At 35.8% G+C, this 25,599-nt stretch overlaps 2 protein-coding genes across 2 annotated transcripts; one reads left to right on the top strand and one right to left on the bottom strand.

The window, feature by feature from the left end:
• Window positions 1-14,391: 14,391 nt before the first annotated feature.
• LOC132295245 (photosystem I reaction center subunit II, chloroplastic-like) lies at window positions 14,392-15,064 on the top strand. The gene has a single exon (XM_059793457.1). It carries the CDS (start codon window positions 14,435-14,437, stop codon window positions 15,062-15,064), a length of 630 nt encoding a protein of 209 aa, XP_059649440.1. The 5' UTR covers window positions 14,392-14,434.
• Window positions 15,065-15,788: 724 nt separating this feature from the next.
• On the bottom strand, window positions 15,789-24,837 carry LOC132271456 (protein TIC 20-I, chloroplastic-like). Its single transcript, XM_059772842.1, has 3 exons — window positions 24,688-24,837; window positions 17,806-17,831; window positions 15,789-16,518 (listed from the first exon to the last, which is right to left on the bottom strand). The coding sequence occupies exons 1-3, from the start codon at window positions 24,835-24,837 to the stop codon at window positions 15,789-15,791; spliced, it is 906 nt and encodes a 301-aa protein (XP_059628825.1).
• Between the last annotated feature and the right edge of the window lie 762 nt (window positions 24,838-25,599).

Below are 25,599 nucleotides of genomic sequence, written 5' to 3'. Positions count from 1 at the left end.
TTGAGTTGCCAATATATAAACAAATATATTTATAATGGTATGATTGATTTGCTAAATGTATAAATAAATATACTTGTGGAAGCATGGTTGAATTGGCAATGTATAAATAAATATATTTATAATGACATGGTTTATTTGCCAAAACGTAATTAAATTGTTGTGTGTTAGATGTTTAAAATTTCATCTATGGTTATTGAATGTGTAAGTTGGATTATGATTAAATATTCTTATATTAGAATAATCTAGTATTTAAAGGTTAGTATATTATTTTATATTAATAAAATAATATTGGTGCAGACATGAATGATTTGTTAAAGCTTGAATATTGGATATATGATTTAAATAATTACAATTATTATTAGGGATTGGATTAAATATATTATTCCTTTAATTATATTTTATTATTTAAATGGTTTAATAATTGTTTAGGATTGAATTAAGGTTAAAGAAATTTCTCTTTAAAAGAAATTGTGGATTGGTCTAGAAATGATTATTAATTTAATCATTGTTTAATGGTTTTAAATTTAATGAATCTATTAATGGATGTGATTAGTGTATTATATATAATTATTTATATATATGTGCATTATTGTTTATTAAAGATAAAAACTTTAATAGGATTGGTTTTGGTGAGAGATGATTTGTTTATTGGTTTTCAGAGGCTTGGTAGAGAGAGCTAACTTGTAGGGTTTAACTCGCGATTTGTTTTTCAGGTTATTAGAAGTTTCAAGTCTCAAGGTTGAGAATCCGCAGCTAGAGGACTTATCCATTCTTTCTATTTTATTTCAAAGTAGGATATTATTACTTCAGTATGTATTGATGAATTTCTGAATAGTGGATTTTCGTTAAGGGGTCCTTGAGTTACGGGATTCCCGAGCTGTAACCATTGGAGAATTATTAATGGTTTTATTATTTAATAGATTTTCCTTCAACGAGTTATTTATTTTTTTATTTTTTTTTATTTTTTTTTTATTTTTGTACTCTGTGCTTGTTTGAAATATTTCAATTGTTATAATATCCTCTGATTTTGTGCGCAGACTTGATCAACCCGTGTTCCGAAACTAGGGGGTATCACAAAAAAGTGCCTCCCTGTAGGACTTAGGGAGAGCAATAGAGGATAATGACAAAAAAAAAAAAAAAAAAAAAAAAAACCGCTTGAAAGGAGGAGGATAATTTATTATACGATACAAAATTGGAGATAGGGTGATTGGAACAAGACTGTTTACCTTTCCGAACAACAATGGGTTAATCAAGATCAGAGTCCGGAGAGATGGAAGAATCTCCAGGCGTTGAAGCGACCGGTGGAAGTGGCAAGGCTGGGTTTACTATTTCAGTCATTGGAATATGATTAACTATTCTTTTCTGGAGATGAGCATAGACAAGAAGAGCTGGTGGGATGTCATAATCAAAAACTGGAGTTGGAAGAACAAACTCTTGAAGAATAGAGTCCTCCAAACAACTACCTTTCTGGGAATAATAAGGAACATCCTCAAAGAAAGTCACATTTGCACACACAAATTGTTTACGAAAAGTTGGACTGTAACATTTATATCCCTTTTGAATGTGAGAATAACCTAAGAAAATACATTTGTGAACATGAGGATTAGGTTTGTCTCGTCTCGGGCTTAGTTTATGAATAAAACAAACACACCCAAACACCTTTGGAGGAATGCATAATGGTTTTTTGTCAAGAAACATCATTTGGAAAGGTGATTTTCCTTGAAGGACCCTAGAAGGCATGTGGTTTAAAAGATAAGCAAGAACCAGAACTACATCTACCCAAAAATGTTTTGAAACATGCATTTGAATTATTAAGGCACAGGCGATAGCTATGAGTGGGTCATTCTTCCGTTCAGCAACTCCATTTTGTTGAGGGTTATCAACACAAGATGTTTAATGGATAATGCCCCTCGACTCAAGAAACTTTTGAAAAGCATGAAGTGTATATTCAAGGGCATTGTTAGTTTTAAGAACAAGTACTTTTACATCAAACTGATTTTGAATTTTCGCATAAAATGATTGAAAAACAGAGAATACTTGAGATCTATCTTTAAGAATATAAACCCAAGTTAAACGTGAATTGTTAGAATATATTGTACAATATATTATTACTTTGTTGTATAATATATATAACCTTGTATAGGATTACCATATATATAGTTACCATATATATATATGGTTTACTTGTTCATCACACATAACCCCTCCTATATATACCCCTTTTGTGTAACATACTCTCACACATCAATATACAATACAGAGTTCTCTCTTTTGTATTTAACATTGTATCAGAGCCAAGTTCTCTGTTTATTTTATTTTAATTTTTTTTCTTTCTTCTCTGATGGCTTCCAATAAGTTCATCAAGCATACATCCTTTTAGGGGTTCGAATTTGAGTTTCTGCAAGTTTTTTCGCAATTCTGAACATACCAGGCAAAAGATCACACTTAAATCATCCCGACGCCTCCAAAAACAGTTAGAAAACACCACACACGTGCTTTCACATGCCGCCGGTAGGTTTAGCCAGTTTCAGCTTTGTCACCGTGCCACCACGCGCCATCAGTGGTCATCATGCGCTTACATACGCCTCTAACTTGGTGATTCTTCACAAATTCATCACCCATCAGTTTATAGTAGTTACCATCGGGGATGACAACGTCAACATCACGTCATCCTGCCATATCACCACTGCCGCGTTAGATCCACGCCGCACCACATGTCAGGCCATGTCATATAGCCACGCAGCACCTTCACGTCATTTCGCCACGTCATCAATTGCCACATAAACACTACCACGTCATCATCTTCTTTAGAAGACCATACAATTGCGGTCCATCACTTCACAAGATCAGATCGTTAATGTTTTCACTAAATCGCTTCCGCCATACCACTTTCAAGATTTCATTTCCAAACTCAAGATGGTTTCATTCAATCCACATTGATTTTAAAGGGGGCTGTTAGAATATATTGTAGAATATATTATTATTATATTGTATAATATATTCTAACCTTGTATAGAATTACCATATATATAGTTACCATATATATATCGGGTTTAATTATTCATCACACATAATCCCTCCTATATAAATCCCTCTTGTGTAACCTACTCTCATACATCAATATACAATACAGAGTTATCTATTTTGTATTTAATATGAATAATCATCAATAAATGACACAAAATAACGAGCACCAAATAAACCAGTAATGTGAGCTGATCCCTAAACATCCAAATGTACTAACTCAAAAGGTTTTAAACTTTTATTATCAAAACGAGACTTAAAAGTAGTCCGACGATGTTTACTGAGTTAGTAAATAGTTCAATTAAACTTAGCAAAATCAACTAAAGAAGGGACCAAGGCTCGAAGACTATTTGAAGAGGGATGTCCAAGGCGGCAATGCCACTGGTAAGTTGAAGATGAGGTGGAATGTAGAGCTGTCGGAGCAGTAGTTGGCTGAAAGTAGTAAAGACCATCCTTCTTAAACCCCCCACCAATCTTATTCTTCGTCTTGAGATCCTGAAAGACACAACGGGAAGGAGAAAATGGAGAAAAAACAATTTAAATCTGATATGATTTTGCGAACTGATAATAAATTGAATGAAAATTGAGGGATATATAAAATTGATGAAAAAGTGAGACCCGAAGTGCAGAAGGTACCAATTCTATGAACAGGCGATTTGGCACCATTCGCTATAGTAACAATCGATGGTGAGAAAACATGAGAAATATCAGAAAAAAAGAAGAAGATAGGTTGCCTGTCATGTGATCAGTGATAAGCGCCGAATATTGTATATTCAAGCACCCTAAATTGCATTAGTAAAGTCCGTTGTATGTTAATTTATGTAGATTATCTTCATTTCTATGTTTTTATGCATTTTCAGGTTCCTTGGCCCAAAAGGAGCAAAAATAAGGTGTTGTGGATTTTTGATCAACAATGTGCTCAAAAGCTGAATTTCAGGCAGCAGTGGAACTCGATTTTGATTGCCACTTTTGACCCAGAAAGCTCGAGATCTGGACTTCCATTATAAAATGGCATATTTAGAGCTCTGAATTTCCTTTCTAAATCTTCAAACGGTTTGTCATTCGGAGCTCGGAACAGAGAGTTATGGCCTTGTTACCAGAGGTGCACAGAACTGCCTGGCAGCAATAAAATTCTGCCTTGATCTTCATTTTCGACCAACCATCCTTGAGAATTGGATCTCCACCAAAACATGAAGTATTTAGTGCTCTGAATTAGCTTTCCAAATCTTCAAACGGTTCATCATTCAGAGTTTGGAACGCAAAGTTATGGCCATTTAACCAAAGTAAGTTCGGGCGGAGCAAGGCAAGAATGGAGCATTCTGCTCCAATTTCGAGTGCTCGAGCCCTTATTTCGAGTGCTCGAAATTAGGGCAGAATTGCATCCGGAAATGGCCCATTTTTAGCCACTTGCATCTTGGGTTCCTCAATTCTAATTTCCCTCTTTAATGGTTGGTTGGAGATGTTGGTTGGTGGGGGTTTTTAGAGGCTTATCTCTAGAAGATAAGGGAGGGAGGCCACACAATTGATGAATCTTTCATTTTTATAAGATAGAGGAGAGAGAAGAGAGCAAAAGAAGAGGAGTTCTTGGAGCAAGAAAGGGGAGCTCGAAAATGGAAGGAGGATCCATGGTTCTTCTTCATTCTAAGGCTCCAATGGGTAACTAACTCTTCCTCTAGGGAGGTGATGAAGTCCCTCCCTTGTAAGCATGTCCTAGGATAGTCTATTTTGGGGATTTGCCATGTATATTTTATGATCTTCTCATAACCAAGAGCACCTCATTTGTTGTAATGAATGTTGATACATGTATGGATGATTTCTTTAAGTTGATTATCTTGTTTTAGATGATGTCTTAGAGTAATCATATTGCTTGAGTTTTCATGGTGAGAGTGGAAGCAAGGTTATGAAATGGTTTCATGGCATGTTGATAGGTGACTTTGATAGACCATTGCTTAGGAAATCCTTTGATGGTGTATGCTTAATCTCTAACTCCATGTGCTTTATCATTTTGTCAAGAACTTGATAGTCTCTCATTTAAGTAAATGTGTATAAGCTACACCTTCGTTAGGTAGTCTAAGCATGTTTATCTTTTGATGGATTATACTTGTTTGAGACCTAATGTACCTCTTGATTACTTACATGGCAACCATGTGTTGCTATGTAAGTCTTGACCATCATATGTTGTTTTTCCCCCAATTTAGGTCTAATCTAGCATATGTATAGGGATGGAGGTGGATTCACTTCCCTAGTCTCCTCTTCTTAATCTTTTCATCCTAAATTCCTTGCAAATTAGTGTTTTATGCACTTTGAATTCCTAATTTAAGTGACAACAAACAAAACCTCTATGAACACCCCTTCATCATCCTAAGAATGACTCTAGACACTTAGGTTGCCTTAGACTAGCGCAGTCCCAGTGGTTCGACTTACCCGACCAATAACCCTATTTTACAATGATTCGTGCTATTGCGAAGGTTGATGTATACTTAACCAACCGATCAATCAGATACCCCTTAATCAATGATCCAATGTGTAGAAGAGGAAGCATAGAGATACGTATTACCTGAAGTAACGATAGTAGCGGTGGAGGAGGCCTTATTTGCACGTTCACGCTTTACCAGAGAATCATATTCAGCTTTAGAGAGAACAACTTATTAATTCACAGGAGTGAGAGTAGTTTCCTCCGAAATCGAAGCTTGATTAGCCCAAGCTGGCTTGCCATGAGAGCCCAGCAGAAGTCAACATAGTGACTGTTTCGGCCACAATGAGTACACTTCTTGCTGTCACGACCCCCTTTACCGCCACGAGTACCACGACCTGGGTTGGAAGGACCTCTGCCCCGCCTCATCCTCCACAAAAAGTATCATGTCACTCAGTGGGAACAACAAGAGTAGAGTGGTTGTCCTTCTCAATCACAGTGGTATAAATAGATGCTCTTCAAACTCAAGCAAAAATTTCACTTGTTGTGTGTATCTCCTTGCTAGACAAAATCTGCGAACTAATTGGAGCTAGTTTGGGTTTAAGTCCAGATAAAAATTTTGCCACCCGAAACTCCTCCCTATGCCCTTTTTGTTGTTTTATGTCTGTAGTCAATGGTTGATAGACATTCAATTCTTCCCACATGCCCTTCAATTCTGAGTAATAATCTTTAACAGAACGATCTCCCTGCTAGAGATTAAAAATATCCTGGTACAACTGATAAATACGAGAAATATTCTTCTTTGAAGAATACATTTCCCTGAAATTTTCCCAGATATCTTTGGTAAATTATGAGAATGACACGTTGTTAAAAATCTCAAGCTCCAAGTTGTTCCATAACCAAGTCATAATATAAACATTTTCTTTCTCCCAAGCTTCAATAATCTTTTAATCAGTGGTGGGTTTGGATGATTTAAGATATGACAGTTTTCCTCAAGCCTGTAAGAACACCTCTACAGCTCGAGACTACTGAAGATAGTTTGAGCCTTTCAGTTTGGTGCTGGTGATTGACCCAATTAGATAAGATTCCTTAGTATCCATCACAAGAGCTGCCGAACAAATGAGATATAGTAGCGAGAGGGAACCGAAATAAGAAAACTAAGATCGAGCCAAGATGAACCCGAGAGAAATTATCAAGGAGAAAGCCGAGGAGGGATTCGAGAGAGATTGCCGAGACGATAACTGAGATCACCGATGAGTGATCACTGAGAAGATATTACTGAGAGATAGCCTAGGAGGGATCCGAGAGAGATTGTCGAGATGAGAACTGAGATAACCGAGGAGAAATCGCCAAGAAGCGATTGCTGAGAGAAGCTGAGATGGAATTAAGATCGGAGTCTGAATAAGACTAAAAAAAAAGGAAAAATTTAAAGAGGGATCGATTTCCGCTCTGATACTATGTTGAAAGAGAGAGAGAGAGAGAATATATGAAAACGTATATCTTATTGAGTGAGTAATATAATAATATAATGGGGTTTATACAGGAGAAGTTATAGGAGTAGGTGAGTGGAGAACAAGTAAATCCTATATATAGTAATTCTATATATGGTAATGAGGGGTAGGTGACAACTTATACAATACTAACTGTACATGTGTAACAACTCATACAATACTAATTGTACATGTGTGACAACTCATACAATACTGTACAATGTGATAACTTATACAATATTTTACAACAATTACAATAATAACATCAAAGTGTATCATGTTTCAGGTGTCAATCTTTAGACAACCAATGCATCTATATTGCAAATCAACATGGATATTGAGGAAGTAAAAGCATTAAAAAAAATGTTAAATTTAAACATTTCTTTTCATACATGAACACATTCTTGGTTTTTCTATATGCTTTCACCTTTGCAAAAGGCCATTTCCTATGGTATGCTTGTACATGTATAATTAGATGAAAATATGGAGTGAATGTCCTTTAGTTAAAAGAATTGTTTTGGAATTTAGTTGGGAGTTAACAGTTCACCGAAAAATTATCAGAATCCGCGCTATACATGTCAGAGATTATTTTGATTAACTTCCTATTAGATTTGAGTTAGTACTTGGGTTTGGATTATACTATATGCATTTTTGTTTCTTTTATATTTCAATTTTGTTTCTAATTATACCTGATATTTTTATCTTTTTATATATACTGACGAATATTAGTCTGCAACGATCCAAAACGACAACGTTTTCTTTTGACACTGGTATGGTGCCTGCCAAACAACCTTCGATGGCTAAGTTAGTTTACAGAAGAAATAAATTAAGCAATTAATGAAGTGGAGTTCAATATTGCCCGTACCTCATTGGTTGATAAGAGTTTGTTTTTATAGTCAACTGAGTTGGGAGTTTGTTGCAATCTTCAAGGAGAGCCTTTGTCAATAATTTGAATTTCATATTTATCAGATCAAAACTACTTTTAGAATTTATGTTGCTAACGACATTTATCACCTCATCACCTTATCCATCTGTTCAACTTCTTTTAGAGTTTTTCCTCATCAGTTGCCCCTCAGTCCCGAATTTTGGCTTGCCAATAGTCGGGATCGTGCTGTAAATTCTCACCACTTTCTAATATGTATATGTTATGAGCAAAAAAGAAAAAACTATTTGTTTATGTTAGTTTCATGTGCCCAGGTTACTTTACCAAATGACTCTGTAATAAATAATAATGAATAAATGATAAATTGTACAATTTAGCTAAAGCAACAACACAAAACCAACAGAGGAGTTGAGTTCATTACAACCACATCCTTAAAATAAAGAAACAGCCATCATCAACGTGGCCAAACAGCAGCCTCCCATGATGTGAACCCATTTGTAGTAGATCCCTTTGTAGTCAAAGGAGCTATAATCCTTATGACTACTGATACAAAATCGATGAGTGATGAGTGATGAAGGGACAGAGCAGATCAAGGCCAATGATCGAGCCTAACCCTCATTGTATCAGTCCGGTTCCGGCGGCGGCCTGATGAAAGAGGAAGGTAAGTCCCAATCTAATTATAAGTGAATTGGTTATGCTAAAAATAAAATGAAAAATAAAAATATGTGGCTCTAGTGTGGATTAGATAAGTGTGAATGGGCAATCAGTGGTCGGCCTCTTTGGTGAGTGGGCATGTTCTAGTTTCAACCTCTATCTTCTTTTATATATATATATATATATATATATATATATATATATATATATATATAATTTTAAATCTTGATAAAATTGGAACTATAAAAAAAAAACTTCTCAAAGCAAGAATATGATTAAGTAGAATGTTCTAATAGATAAATTTGATGATAAACAGGAAACAATGTTTGCCCAGTGATGCTTAATCCAATTCTAAAACAATTAGAACTCCAGTGCAATACATACATATATATATATATATATATATATATATATATATATATTGGTTTTGAATTCTAAAACAATTAGAATTTTTGTGTAGCAAGAGACTGAATTTCAATCCTATTTACCAATTCTTTATAAAGCGTACCTGGGTAAGGTCTCTCGATAGCTCTGCCATTCATGTTTGGTGAAGAAATTTCAGTATCTTCCAAAAAAAATTTATTATTATTTTTTCTTTTTGTAGCAGAACTTCTTCGTATATATATACACACACAGAGACATACTGGATTCTTTGGATCGCCAATATTTTTTTTCTTTTTGCTTGTCTCCTATATTTTAGTCGTTTCAGTCCGTTGAATCATTTGTTTCAAGAATTCACGAGTTCTGATGCAGATAAACGCTTGTATTCGATGGTTGAAAATGTAGACACTCTTTTATTTGTTGCATACTCTTTATATGATCCTACCATGTCTTCATATAAAGTGATTAGTTTGCGCGAAGAGACCAGTGATGAGGAAGGATCCGAGTACGACTCATTTTCACCATTCAAAAGGCTTGTAGAGAAGGTGCAAGATATGGAATGTTCACTCACTTCAGGGGACTTAGAACGTTTTAGGTCGAAATATTTGATTCCCAAAACTGTTTGTCTGCGGCTTCCCGTTCCTAATGAAAGAGTTCGCTCTTTTGTCTGGTCTACAGTTCCCTGTCCCTACTATTATTAGAGAAGTTCTTAACCATCTCAACCTTACCCCAACTCAACTTACACCAAATGCCTGGAGAGCAATGTTGGGTTGCATGGTTCTTTGGCGAACTTGTGGCAACGGCTCGCTAACAGTTGCCCAATTCCTCCATTGTTACTTACCTAAGAGGATGGGTGATTGGTGGTATTTTTCCATCCGGGATAAGAAGAATGTACTCATTACCGGAAATCCATCCAACAACAAAGGATGGAAAAATCGTTTCTTTTATGTTTCAGGTGACGATTTGGAATTTTCTCCTCATGAGAATCTCTTTTTCAGAGGAGGAAAATCTGTTCCTCATGTACGGGACAATCCAAACTCCTCTGGTAAATTCGGTACTTTATTTTTGTTGATGATTTTGGGTTCCTTATGATCTTTAATTATCAATTTTTCATACTTCAAATTAGTGCCTGATTCTTCGTCTCACGACTTCGAAAAAGTGTTGAATGCCGTTGACCATGGAGTGTCGGATTTTTCCACATTGGTAACTGTCCAGGCCTTATTTGTCCATGGCTTGGGTCCCAAACCTGAGTCATCCTGTACAAAAGACGGTACATACTATATATATATATATATATATATATATATATATATATATATATATATATATATATATATATATATATATATAATTTTTTTTTTCTTTTGAATTTTATTAATTCTAGAACTTAACAAATTTGACTTCAAAATTCCATAGTAAATGTTTAGAGTTTTATTTAAAAATAGATAGGATAATTGAAGCAAGGCATCAATATATCATGCAAAGATTATTATTATTTTTATCTATTTATTTTGAAAAAGGCATGTGAGCCTAATTCTAATTTATTGATTTAGGTTCTACCTTATTCATTTCAGTAAGGCAGAGCCAAATTTTTACTAAATTTTTATTTAGAGAGCTCAGACTCTTGTTACTATTTTTATTTTTTTTATTATTATTAAAGAAAGGGTTTCAAAAGATAGTCTTTCAGTGCACCTATGTACCATGTGTACGTACATTGCATTATCAATTCTTATATGTAACAATATATTTATGTATACAGGCTATCAAAGGAATCCAACTCTTTAATATATATATATATATATATATATATATATATATATATCACAAATACATATTTCATTAGTTGTCAGGTGGGTTGTATGGATGAGTAAATATATATTAAGTACATAACATACAAACAAGGAAAAATAGAGTCTGAGATCCATAGGAGACTAATTTTGGTGTTATTGCTCCAATAAGGCTTGTTGATTGAGTCCTACTCGAGCAGTACTTGCAAATTGAGCAACAATTTTAATATAAAGCAATTACAGTGGCAGGTAAGCCTTACTTTTTAGCAAACAAGGCTATACCTCACTCAGTTTGAGCAAGGCAGGTGATCTCGCCTTTCTCCTATTTATAAATTTATTAATTGTATATTTATTTTAAAGTACCTTTTTTTTTTTTTTTTAGGTATGTTAAAGAAATTCAACAAGAAAATTCTTGATCAAGCTCGGGAATCAAATGATCTCCCTTTTACCATGAGTCCAAGTGAACACATCCTGGTTTTGCTTGAGAAATTGAATGAGTTCACCCTTTATGCCAGGTCGAAGTAAGGATCCTATTCTCACTTTCTTCTTAGCCTCATCATTCAAGCTCACCTCCAGTAGGTCTTCCATTGGTTTGGCTCGTCGAACTTCCTGCTTTTTTTACCTCATCTCGGTCTTTTACTTCTACCCATTCAATTATCAGAGTTTCTTGGGACATTTTTTCTCTGAGAAAAGTGAGATAGCATTCACGAGTTGTGGCTTGGTCACCCCTCAACTCACCTATCCCATGCTCTGTTGGGAAATGCATAAGGAGGTGATAAGTTAAGGTAATGGCCCTAATAGAGTTTAGGATTGTCCTCGCAAGGATAACATTATACGCTGAAGGGGAATCCACCACTACAAAATCAACCATAAAAGTGATATGCTTTGGGCTGGTTCCTGTAGTCACTAGAAGGGTAACTACTCCTGGTGGATATACCTTATCTCCTGAAAACCCCACGAGATGAGATTTCATGGGTCGTAACCTTTCCCGGCCTATCATCATTTGGTCGAATATATGGGAAAATATTATATTAGCGGAACTCCCATTGTCAATAAGTATAAGCCTTATGATGTAGTTAGCTACGACCATTGAGACAACCAGAGGATCATCGTGGGGTTGTTGTATCCCTTTGGCATCGGCCTCTGAAAATATAATGGTAGTGTCACCATACCTGAGTGTTTTTAACGAAGGGTTGAACATTCCCACCTCATTCACTTCTGTTCTTGTTCTTCTTGCATATATTTTTTGTGGCTGTTTCACCTCTTCCTGCATACCCTCCAAATGTGACTCTGATCTCACCTACTGGTTGTTGTTTTGGAGGACAATTGTCCGCCTTCCTTGTGCGGGATTAGTACCTCGTCTATCATCTACTGCCATAAACCTTTGCAAGTGACCCTTTCGAATCAAATTCTTAATCTGATCTTTTAGGTCGATACAATCCTCCGTGGTATGCCCATGATCCCTGTGGAACCTGCAATATTTGTCCCGAGGCCTTCTTGAGGGATCAGATTTCAACTTCGAAGGCCATTTTAGGGAGGGATCATCCTGAATCTGCATTAAAACCTGATCTATAGGCATATTGAGCAGGGTGTAGTTGGTGTACTTATCTGAGCTCTTGTAACGAGATGTCCTCTCACTTTGATTGATTGAAGACTTTTTAAATTTGGTCTCCTTCTCGTCCTTAGCACCAGGCTGTGATCTTTTTTTATTCGCCTTCTTATCTTATCCTTTTTTCCCCTCTCGCGCATTCATCGTATCCTCGCATTCATATGTTTCCTGGCTCTGACCAATAATTCTACCATACTGGTTAGAGGTTCCTTTGACAAGGAAAAAATGAATCTAGATTTATGCAGTCCTCCCATGAAGGCGGTGAGTGCTACCTTGTCATCGGCTTCATTTACCTGCAGCATTTTGGTGTTAAACCGTTTGATATACTCTCGCAATGGTTCTCCTTTCTATTATTTCACGGTGAGCAAGTGAGTGGCTGGCCTTCTGTGCCTTTGACCTGGAATGAAATGACTTACAAATCCCTTGCTCAACTCTGCAAAGGTCTCGATCGAGCCTGGTTTTAATTTATTAAACCATACCCATGCTGACCCTTTGAGAGTAGTAGGAAAGGCCCGACACATTATCTAGTCTGGTACAGCTTGGAGATGCATAAGTGCCTGGAAAGTCTCCAGGTGATCAAGAGGATCATGAGTCCCATCAAAGCTCTCAAATGTTGGCATTTTGAACTTGCTAGGCAATTGGCATTTCATGATAGTCAGGCTAAAAGGCAAATTTGGTTTTTGAACAAGGTCGTCTAGGTGGTAGCAGAGCCTTTTCCCTTCATAGCTTGCATCACATCTTCTATCTTGGCTTTGAGGTTCTGGATCTGTAGGTCGATGTGGGTGACCTCCTCAGTCTTTTCACCAACGTAGGTCGAGGCTAATGGTCTAGAGCTACGTGGGGGAGATGGGTGACCCGCTTCTCTATGTTGATCAGCAATTTGGCTATGTTCTGCAAGAGCCTCCTCATGGGAAGGCTCGTTACCTTGCACTTCACGATTTCCCTCCTCAGCATTTAGGTTGGGATGATCTTGAGGTGGGATTTCGTTATGGTGATGACCTTGCCCTAGAGGGGGACCTAGGGGAACAAAACGTTATAGGATTATTGCATTTTGCCGGATCAGCTCATTCATTCCCTGATTCAGGGTTTGACTCGGGGTTTGAACTTCTTGTTCCAACGCTGCGACGCGCTCTAGGTCATTTGGGACGTAAGGGGGTTCCCCCTACATTTCTTCCTGACCAGAGGCCTGCAACGATGTTCCCTTACCGCGCTCCAATCCAGATCGTAAGACCATAATCGTTTTTAAAGAGAACTACCTCAGTTCTTATAGACGGCGCCAACTAATGAAAATTAGTCTACAACAATCCGAAACGACAACGTTTTCTCTTGACATCGGTGTGGTGCCTACCAAACAACCTCCGATGGTTAGGCCAGCTTACAGAAAAAATAAATTAAGCAATTAATGAAGTGGAGTTCAATATTGCCCGTACCTCATTGGTTGATAGGAGTTTGCTTTTATAGTAAACTGAGCTGGGAGTTTGTTGCAATCTTCAAGGAGAGCCTTTGTCGATAATTTGAATTTCATATTTATTACATCAAAACTACTTTTTGAATTTATGTTGCTAACGGTATTTATCACCTCATCACCTTATCCATCTGGTCAACTTCTTTTAGAGTTTTTTCTCATTATATACGAATTTAGAGTTCTTTTCTTACTGGCCCATTGTGTTCACCTTATTAATTTTCAGATTTAGCCGAAGTTAAGAATACAATGAATTTCCCAAATTCACGTGAAGATTTACTTCTTTGGCATAATATATTCACGAGAATGTTTTACATTTTAGTTTTATAATTAGAGAATGATTATGGCTATAGAATATATGATTTTATTTTATTTTAATTTATTTTATCTTTATGTAATATTTTATATTATTTTATTTACTCGTGTCCCAAAAATTATACACATTAGTTCTTCTCTTATTCAACAAAAATAATAATAATAGTAATAATAAATAAATTAATAAATAACGAAAAGGAAACCCATAAAGAACAAACAAGTCGTGACATAATGTAACTACTACGTATCAAAAGTGACATTCTAATTGGTCCAAGACATATCAGTATATCACCTTATCCAATACCCACCCATTCAAAACGTTCCCGTGACATTGCTCCTTCGACACAAAATTTAAACTATTACCACCATTGTTTCAACCTCCTCCTCCTTCTCTTTCTCTCTCTCTTTCTCTATTGATGGCCATGGCAACCCAAGCTTCTCTCTTCACCCCAACTCTCTCCACCCCAAAATCAGGCGACTGTGCGGTCGCTCCATGGAAACAATCATCACTCATCTCATTCACCACACCCAAAACGCTCAAATTCCCGATGGCGCCGTCACGAACGACCGTTAAGGCCGCGGCGGAGGAAGCAGCCACAAAAGAGGCGCCAGTGGGGTTCACAACACCTGAATTGGACCCAACCACCCCTTCACCAATTTTTGGTGGCAGCACTGGTGGGCTACTAAGAAAGGCCCAAGTTGAAGAATTTTATGTGATCACTTGGGAATCCCCCAAGGAACAAATATTTGAAATGCCCACTGGTGGTGCAGCCATAATGAGACAAGGTCCTAACCTGCTCAAACTGGCTAGAAAAGAACAGTGCTTGGCACTTGGTACTAGACTAAGGTCCAAGTACAAGATTACGTACCAATTTTATAGGGTCTTCCCTAATGGGGAGGTCCAATACTTGCATCCCAAGGATGGGGTGTACCCCGAGAAGGTGAACCCTGGCCGTCAAGGGGTCAGGTTGAATCTGAGATCCATTGGCAAGAATGTGAACCCGATTGAGGTCAAGTTCAGTGGCAAGCAAGTGTATGACGTTTGAATTATCCCCGTGGATTGTAACCATGAATATTTTCATGTCATTCATTTTGTGTTATTTAGTGGTTAGTATGCTGTAGTTGTATTTCAAGTTCCATGAAGCAATGTTACAGACATAAAGGCCGTGTTTGGCAATCATTTCTGCTTTGTATTTTTCGCTCCGGATAGTGTAATAACGACGCAAAACCAGAAAACGTGTTTGGTAACTTTTGCTGCGATTAGAATAGTATCGAAACATTCTCGAAAAAGAGGCCAAAACAATTTGGTGCTCCCAGTTGTTTCTGCACAGTAGCAAAAGCACTATAACAATGAATAACTTTTTTAACAAATATGTTTTCATATTTTTGCTTCTAAAAATCTTGCAACAAATATAACGTTACCAAACACGTTTTTGAATAATTTTGAACATACTCTAAAGTAAAAACGTTGCTTCTGTTTCGGGTCAAAACAAAAGTACAAAGCAAAAGCCGCCATTAGTCATTCAAGTTCAAGCCAAAAGCTTACCACCTGAAATCCATTACCCATACACGCACACATACAATAGGATCAGAGAAAAGGAATTTAAAGACACAACACAATGCCTATACAGCAGCTCCTACTCCAAAGTCTTAAAAATTCCAAATGATGGTTTTTATACAGCCAATATCAATGAGCAATAAAGCATTAAAATGAACAAATTTAAAACTAAAGAAGTCACCAACATACCCTACAAAAAGAAAACACAATAATCATTTGCCCCTCCTATACAAGGACAGAATATATGCTGCATCACAGAAAAATGGGGCATCGGCATGCTTCCCAGCAAGAGCGCACCTCATACACACCAGAACCGTGAAAAGGTAAACAAATGTAAAAGCAGTCCAAAAATGCATGCCAACCTTACCCAAATATACAGTGAGTGGCATCCAAATGCTTACAATCAACATCATCTGCAAGGGAATCGGCAATAGCATGGCCATCATATTATGAAACATATAGAAGTGGGGCCATTCCTTCTTCACCGCTCCAAGATATACAATAAAGATATATGCCATTCCGAACCACCACCACGGCAATCTACCATGAGCTAACCTGAAAGGGTATGTCAAGCATTTTTCCTCTGAGAACGGGTGGAGATGATATGCTGTTTTAGCAAACGTCCATGGCTCGCGGAGGGGCTTAAAATAGGATAGGCAGGCTAAAGTCCTCCACCACCATCGTGGCTTCTTGACAGGGTCCTGGAAACTGTAAGGGACATTCTTTGAGGCTCTTGGGGAAATAAAAAATCTCTGCCGCCTTGTTAGCATGGGTATTCTATCTGACAAGCCACCTTGATCACCAGTTAAAAATGGCGTTGACGCAGCAGAAATATGTAGAGTGCTGGTCCTGCATAAGGACACACACACACACACACACACACACACACATATATAGAGAGAGAGAGAACAAAGAATAAGGAATACCAACACGACATACAATCTTCAAGTTGCTATCAAAATTTAGCTTTATCTAAATGAAGAATGATTAGCATATTCTTGTTAAAAAGAAGAACAGCCTATATGAAGAATTTAATCCATTTGACATGAGGCCCAAAACAGGAAATTCATTTATTAATCTCTTTTGAAGCAGCCAAAATAGAAAAATGAAAGAAAGAAAAAGAAAACGAAGTGAAGGACATTTTTTAATAGCAAAACATCCTATATCCAATGTAATGTCAATAGATACACTTCACAATTCGGTTTACTTTGACATAAGATAAAAAATGATGTGTGCATCCTGATCAGTTAACAATATGCAATATCATTGAGATACGTGAATAGTATAAGATATTTGTTTGAAATAAGGCTATCAACCCTCGCAAACAGTCCTATTCTTGATGGATAGCATTAAGGCTTATTGGTTCTGGTACACAATTGACATTAAAGTGGAAGGAACCATCTCGTGGTCAAGTCTCTCAGATGTTGCTCCAAGGTCGTAGGTTTCAAATTTCTGTTGAAGCTTCAAAGCCATTTCCAGAAAAGGTTGGGCCAAAAATAACATATAATGTTGAGGAACTTAGAATAAAAACTCAATATAACAAAATATAATTACATAAATAAGGCATGAACAACCAACCTTTTTCTTAATGTAGAATCATGTAACTTATTTGTCCACAAGACAAAAACTTCTTGAGCCAAAATCTATTTCTAGGCCATATCAAAACACTTACTAGAATATAATTTTCTTTTCCCTAATATACCAAACGAAGTTTAAATGAATCTTATACATTAAAAAAACCAACTTGACAAGTACATTTACATACCTCCAAAAGATAACGATTTTAATTCTTGACGAGATCTCGACGAATTCCAAATGGTAGAGGATGGAACTTTGGCAGGCAAACAAGAGACACTCACAGAAGCTGAGTAGTAAGACCTGGAGTTACATTTCCTATAATTCATAAAAACACTCCCAGAGAACGGGGAGCATCCGCTTAAAATCATTCTCAAGTAAGTTGTTCCGACCTAACATCATAAGAGCAATATAGAATATTGATCAGAAATCAGAATAGAATTAGAAAACTATCGACAAACAATTGAAAAAGGAATATTCAATTCTCCAGTATAATAATGTCTCTGTTGAAATATTAATTTGTAACTGATCTCGTCTAGCTAAATGGCGAAATCCTGCACAAATGCAGACTTATCCTATGTCAAAAAGTTATCATTATCTAAATCACAATCTCATCAAAACCAACAAGGAAAAAAAAAATCTCATCAAACCAACCTTCCATTTGTTTTAGCAGCAATTACCTGTGCAATAAAATAAAGGCTTCTTTAACAAGAGATTCATAGGCTGTGCTCATCAACTGAATGCTACAGTAAAATTGCTTATCAATGGGGTCATTTAAATCATAATCCCATCAAAACCAACTCTGTGGCGACAAAAACCGACATGTTATGGGTTATTGACTATGAGCTATCCATCGGAGGCTCAGAGTATGGCACAAATGTCAATATTATATCCAAATCTAAATTAAATCCAATTTGCACTAAGGACAATTTCTAACAATGCTACATTTCTCTCCCACCCTGACCCTAACTTTCCAACTCGTATGCGGTAAGCCTAATATTTCAAATCTTAAATATGCATCCATAAGTGTGTGTGTGTGTGTGAGAGAGAGAGAGAGAGAGAGAGAGAGAGAGAGGATACTAAGTCCAATTATCTTATTGAAAGAAAAGAGTAAAATTATATACTTTAGGAAATAAAACAACTTGCATTTTATTAAAACGAGGTTCTAAACCATAAGAATTGAACACCAACATTTTGTTGGGATTTATATGCCCTAGCATAGCAAATTTCTGTTTGGATTAATTGACATATGTTCCTGACGTTTCTGAAATATTTATGTTTTATACAATTGGTGAATTCAATGTATTATGTTTCGATTCACTATGAAATTGATAGTGTCCATGTAATTACAAGAAATATTTATATATATGTATGTGATGGCAATCAATGCATGATATATAAATAGTAATTATAAATTGTTCATAGTCGGTAATTATGGATGGACTCATAATTAATTAAGACTTGAACTGGATCCGCGTTAGGTTGAGATATATTGCGAGAGCCGTCGTATGCAATTACTCCCTATCACCGTCATGGCATTTGACTCTTAAGCATGAGAAAAGTATAGACTCTTTTATTAATTAATAATTACTTTGATTTGTTCGGCGGATTCTTCGGGATCCTTAGACCGACACTTCGGGTAGTTATGTAATTAATAGTTAGAGGGTTATATTTTCAATATTTGCATCATTGCTACTTGTATTTATTTTGTATTGATTATGGTTGATCACAAAGTAAATTCGAAGGCCTTCGTATGATTTTAGACAAAATGATTTATTATATATTTATTTATTAAATTATTATTTTTGTCAAACAAATGTTTTATTGTGATCGAGCCAGAAATAATCAGAGGTACCAAAATAGATATATTAATTAAGTAGTCGGATTGATGGCTTTATTTATCCGATAACTAATTATGCATAGAGGGGTCAAAGTGCAATATTGACTTAGAGGTTATTTATTATTTAATTAGAGTTCAATTAATTTCTTTTAGTGGAGTAGAAATTAATTTATGAATTAATTGAAATTGGGTCCATGGACCGGGCCAATTATTAATTCATTGTAGCCAATAAAATAATAGGCCCAATGGATTCTCACTCATAGCCCAACTTGATATTGGAATCATATTAGATTTGAGACATATGAATTAGAGATGGAGAAGGATTTGTTGTTTCCTTTTCTTTATTTTTATGTTGTCTATAAATATACATGGTCTATGTATATTTTAGGGTGATTTTTATGAAAAGAAAAAAAGGAATAAATTTTCTCTCTCTAGAAAATTAGGGTTTATGTTCTCATCTAATGGAGGCTCCCACAAGCCTAGTTTTCCAAGGTCATTCATGGAGGCTTATGAGTGATTCCTAAAGGCAAAACAATTACCAAGAAGATGGAGATTCAAGAAGAAGGCATCTTGCTAAGAGATCTACAATAAGTGAGAACATTCACTTTAGAGGAAAGTTTTAAAGGTTTACTCAGACCTTTGATGTAAGTATTCAATCCATTAATTGAATGATACATCATATTTTTATTTTTGTATAAAACTTGTCTCTATGTGATGAATCAAGATCTATGAATCAAAATCCCTCGAAAAGTTTTTAAAACTTGCACGTTTCCCAACACATTTTGTGATGGTGCAGCACCAGTGACAAGATGTGCTAATTAATTTTCGATGATAAGAAACCAAAATTTTGTTATCTTATCCAAGTACTTCCTCTAGTGATTATTATAGAATCTTTCCATAGCCCAAATATCATGTTCAAATCAGAGTTATCCACAAAAAACAGGTATAATAAATGAATCTAGACCAATATTTTACTTGCAATCTTCCTGCTGTAGAGGCCTACATACTCAAATTTCAATATTTTTCTTTATAAATAAACCCAAAATAAAAAATAAAAAATTGCAAAAACAAAAGCACGACTCCCTTGGTGTAAGAAACTCCGTCATGGATGCCATCTTCTAAAGAATTTGCGGCATCATTCATGTTTTACACTATTGGTGGGAAAATGATTACCAAAAGTTTTCTAATATGAATGTCAAACTCATCAATCACTTTGAGATACCGTTCTGTAACCCTATAAAATTTGAATTAATATCGCCTAATCTAACCCAAAAAAACAAGCTTCATTCATCTACAAAGTTGGGGGAGGACTTAGATTTAGATTTAGTGTGTCTTGTTACCATGTGTAGACAACCCATTTTGTACAAATTGTTAAGACTTGGGGCTTGGGCCTATCTTAGAGTTTTCAATGAGTCGTAAAGAACAACTCGATGTTGGCTCTATCAGGCAATCTGGAGGTGCCTCTAGCTTGATTAAGTATTTGGTTCCTAATAAGTTGAGAGGATTTAGTATGACTTATAACTAATTCCCTAGATTTACATCTTTAACCATTGACCACCTTAAACAAAATGACCAAAGCCCCTAAAAGGTCATATTTTCATTACCCCATAGGAAAAATTTTGACGACCTAAAGGATAATTTGGAATTAAGTATCAGGGTGCATCTAAGAATTTAAAAAAAAAAAAAAAAATACTTGCTTATCAAAAAAAGGAAAAGAAAAAGAAAAAGAACATAATTTGAAGTTTCAAACACAAACAAACAACGAGAAAACACAATGCCCTATAACAGTTCATCAAGTGTCACATAGCACCACATAAGGTATTGTTTAGGCCATTGGGCGCCACATGGTACTCCTAAGATGTTGCACGGAACCTGAGCTCCCATTTGGCCCCTCAGTTTTCAGATTTCATTTTTTCAGTGAGTGGACAACAGGACCCTAGAAAGAACTTGAGAGTCGTTTTTTAAAACTGATTAGGCAACATTAGAGGAGTTTGAAAGGATTTTTTTTGGGACATTACTTAGTGGCCTAGTTGGTAGAGCGCCCAGCTCCCCGAGCGGATGTGCCCGTGTTCGAGTCCCCCCACCCCCTAATTTGCCACTATATATATATATATATATATATATATATATATATATTAAAAAAAAAAAAAAGGATATCCTAAAAGATAGCCTCAAGAATGACCCCATTTGGATTGTTCAGAGTCAAAATTCTCTTTTTACCTATGAAATGACCATTTTTCCCTTGGTTGACGAGTTTTGCCCGTTTTGACGTTTGCTTCCGCTTTCACCTTTGAGATGAGTCTTGTGACTTCTTATACGGTTCTCATGTCGTCCTAGAGGTGTTGTTTACCTCTAGTGACCTCTTCCTTTTTTTTTCGCTTCTGCATTTTGGACTTGTTATCGGGTCAGTTTACGGGTTACTCGTTGATGCATCGGGTTCTTTGAAATTCGAGCCGTCACAAGTAGTATTTTTTTTATAAGATTGTATAAAAGAAGGGTCAAAAGGGGAACGCATCCCTCAAAAGCTACACAAGGCCAACTAGGACCTCTAAGCTCTCAAAGAGTCCAAAAAAATCATTTATTTTCTCCATGGATTGACAATTTCTCATTAGAACCCAAAAAAAAAGAGTGTTAATAATGGAGAACTTCAACGCACCAATAGTAGTTTCCTTCCCTTCAAAGGATCTCCTATTTATTTGAAACCATAACCACCACTAGATGCACAAAGGCGTAATCCTTCAAAAATCATAGACTTGGGCCTAGAACCCAACAAAAAAGAGTGTTAATAATGGATAATTTCAATGCACCGATAGGAGTTTCCTTCCCTTTAAAGGATCTCCTATTTCTTTGAAACCATAACCACCACCAGATGCACAAAGGCGTAACCCTTCAAAAATCATGGACTTGGGCCTAGAACCCACTATACAACCTCTCCAAGCTTCCACCAAGCCTCTGGGAGACTTAGACATAACCCACCGAATCCCAAACAAGCCAAACAACAAAACCCACTGGAGTGCAAAAGAAGGTGGTCAACCCTTTCCTCATCTCTCTTGCACGTTCAGCAACAATTGACCACAACCTTTCTCTTCCACCTAAAATTATCCCAGGTCAAGATATTTCCCAACGCTGAAGTCCAGGCAACAAAGGCCACCTTGAGGGGGGCCTTAGAACACCAATGCTATGTTTGGTTGGAGGGAAGGATTGCGGGGGGATGGATGAGAGGAGGGATGGATAAATATTTTCGTGTTTGGTTGGAGGGAAGGGAAGAGAGGGAGGAAACAACGAGAGATGCTTCATCCCTCCTTCCTTTATGTTTTTCTATCTGCCCACTTTTGAGGGGAAGGGGGGGAAAGAAAGAAGGCATAACTACCTATGAATCGACAATTTACAAATTTAACCTTTTCAAAAATTTTGAAATAAATATCTAACTTTTATAATTTTATATAAAAGGGTATATTGGTAAAAATAATATAAGAACTCTCCTTCCCTTCCTTCCAACCAAACAAGAAAAAAGTATCACTCCATTTATTCTTTCTACTATTCATTCCATTCAACCAAACATAAAATGGGAAAGACACCCTCCCTTCCTTAGGGATATCTCATTCATCCCTCCTCCTATCTCTTCCATCCATTTTTCCATCCTTCCAACCAAACGAAGCACAAATGGTCCTCCACGTGTAGCCACCCCATTGTGAGTTAAAATTATTTGCTTGTTAGTTTAAGCCTATTTCATGCATTGTTTAAGCCATTTGATTCTAATCTGATTTCAACTTCCAGAACCTAAATACAAAAAAAAAAAAAAAAAAAAAAAAAAAAAAAAAAAAAAAAAAAAGAAACAACTTCCAGAACCTAAATCCATGCTTTAGTAAATTTCAACATGACTTTATTTTGTTTGCATGAATTTTGGTTTAGTAGTTGGAGAATATTAGTGCAGTAATTGAACGGCATGTCACTAAAATTTGCAGTAAAGAAAATTTAGAAACATAATCAACACCTCAGTGGCTTAGTGGTACCAATCCCCTACATCTTAAAGAAAGATCATGGTTTTAGTAGAGGCATGTGTGTGAGTACAGATTAAGAATATATATATATATATATATATATATATATATATATATATATACATAGAAACATATAATAAAAAAGTTCATAAATAGCAGTAATAAATTTAAAGAAGAAGAAGAAGAGGAGGAGAGAGAAGTTTACCGCCCATACATGAGTACAAGAAGAAGAAATTTGAAGAAGAGAGAGAAAAAAAAAAAAAAATTGAATCAGAGAACGTTGAAGGAGATTTAGGGTTTAGGGGTATAATTGAAGATGGCATTTCAATTTTTTTGAAGGGAATGAAAGAAATTTGAAGAAAAAGAAGAACGAAAAAAGAAAAGAAAGGAAGAATTAGAGTTTGAGTGAAGAGTGCAAAATGTTAATAAGGGTTTTCAATTTGAAGAAGAGGAGGAGAAGAAAGAGAAATATGAAAGAGAGAATATGTGTACCTATCCGATCGCCGTCGCCGATGAGATCCCTCCAGAGTGGTCACAGATCGCCGAGTTTGCGGCAAAGGAAGTGTTTACCGGACGTGTTTACCACACGGTTAAATAAATAAATAAATAAATACAGTGCAAAAATTAATCACGGAGTCAATTAAATATTGTCATGTTAGGACTTAGGACTCATTAAAGTACTTTTTGTTATCTAAATGGACAATTGATAATACAATAACAAAATATTAAAGATATGTAAAAAAAAAAATCGCGTGTCATACGAGTACAGTTTGGGATGGCAAACGCTGACCCGAGCCTGAATTTTTTTACCAATTTATGCAATTACTTTTATCAATAGGAATTATTGGATTTTCTTTCAAAAACTCAATTCCAACTCAACTAGGGGAATAAAGTTGCAGCAACCTAAATCAATTTGTATTTGAATTTGAATTTTATTTTAATTATACATTAGGATAAATTATGCGAATCTCTCCCTCCCATAATTTATCATAATTATAGTAATCTTTTTTATAATTTTTGAAATTACACTTGCCTCCCCTAAATCTCCCTTTTTAATCGTTAACTTGATTGAAGAACGTAATTTGTTAATGTCATATACTCAATAAATTAAAATTTTCATATTACATTTTCTTGAAATATGCTTATATAAATATTTTTGAAGAGTTGCCATGCCTCCTCTTCACTCTTCAACATAAAATTTTTATCACACAATGCATCCACCATATACTTTTGTGCCTCATTGAGCCTCCTATGAAAGAAGTTGACAAGTTGCCATTTTGGCATGTCGTGACGAGGACACTTCCAAAGGAGGTCTCTAAATCTATCCCAAGCCTCATGAAAAGGCTCGTCAAGCTATTGAGCAAAACAGGTAATGGCATCGCGATATTGAGTATTTCTCACCATGAGGAAGTACTTGTTCAAAAAAATTTGTCTCAATTTTGCCTAGGTAGTGATGGAGTTCGCTATCAAGGAATTGAACCAGTTGAACATCGTCAAAGCTCTGGATCTTTATTGTTCTGCACACCTCTGCAAAGTCATCCAAATGCCGGTATGGATCCTCTTTTGATAGGCTGTAAAAAAAAGGCAATAACTAAAGAGTACTGACCTTAATTTCGTAGTCCTCACTTCAGTATATCAAACTGCAGATGAAGAGTTATATACACCCGGATCATAGTGATATATTAATCGGCGAACCACTCTTGCAACAGCCCTGTTGTTCTCTCCATCATCCGCCATCATTTCCTTTTCAAGGCCTCCAAAATCTTTCTTCAAGTGTCTGAGAGTCCTTTCGATTTCTGGGTCTAATGGAATCTTAGAGAGTGACAAAGAACATCTTCCAAACATGTACTGTCACCTGAAATAGTCAATAGAATCAAAATAAAATAAAATAAAATCCTAAACTAAGATCCTAATTGAAATTAATTATAAAATTTAATATAATCTGTCAAGAACTAAAACAAGTTCCCGGCAATGGCGCCAAAAACTTGTTGTAAGATTTATATGTACCACTCGCAAAGTGCACGAATCTTTGCAGATGAGGCTTACTTGTAAGGGTGTCGTATTGAAGGGACTTATGTTAATGAAGTTTGTTAACAGATTTTTCAAATTCTAAATTAACTTGAAAATAAGATAACCAAATTTTGATGATTTATTCTAGATGAACTAAGTAGAAAAATAAAATAAAGAACAATAATTAAACAAGATGTAGAAAATCAGAGAGAGAACTAGGGACATGACTTCACCACTAATGTCGCACCACCAATCAATTACATCAATTTATTGGAGATATATATATAACATGCATAAGGAATTAATCATGACTACAAGCACATATTAATTCAGCTAGAAGATAATATAAATTAAAGCAAAGCATAGACTATCTTCGATTGGCATAAACCATCTACCTAACTACTTTATTCTATGGTATAGTATGGTCTATCTTTTCTAGGCATAATCCATCAAATCTTTAACATTATATTTAGAGAAAAACCATTGTGTAACCATTTCATTTACAACTACAAGAAGTGAATGAGTTGTGTTCAATCACAAGATTCAAATATCTAAGACAAGATAGAAAAACACTTTGTAATTGAATTAAAATTTTAA

This window comes from Cornus florida, unplaced genomic scaffold (assembly GCF_030987335.1).
Source record: "Cornus florida cultivar Cherokee Brave unplaced genomic scaffold, ASM3098733v1 CherokeeBrave_3.0.0_Hap2_Chr01, whole genome shotgun sequence".
NCBI classification, from domain to species: domain Eukaryota; kingdom Viridiplantae; phylum Streptophyta; class Magnoliopsida; order Cornales; family Cornaceae; genus Cornus; species Cornus florida.
The sequence above is the reverse complement of the archived record's forward strand: the minus strand, read 5'-3'. Positions and strand labels throughout refer to the sequence as shown.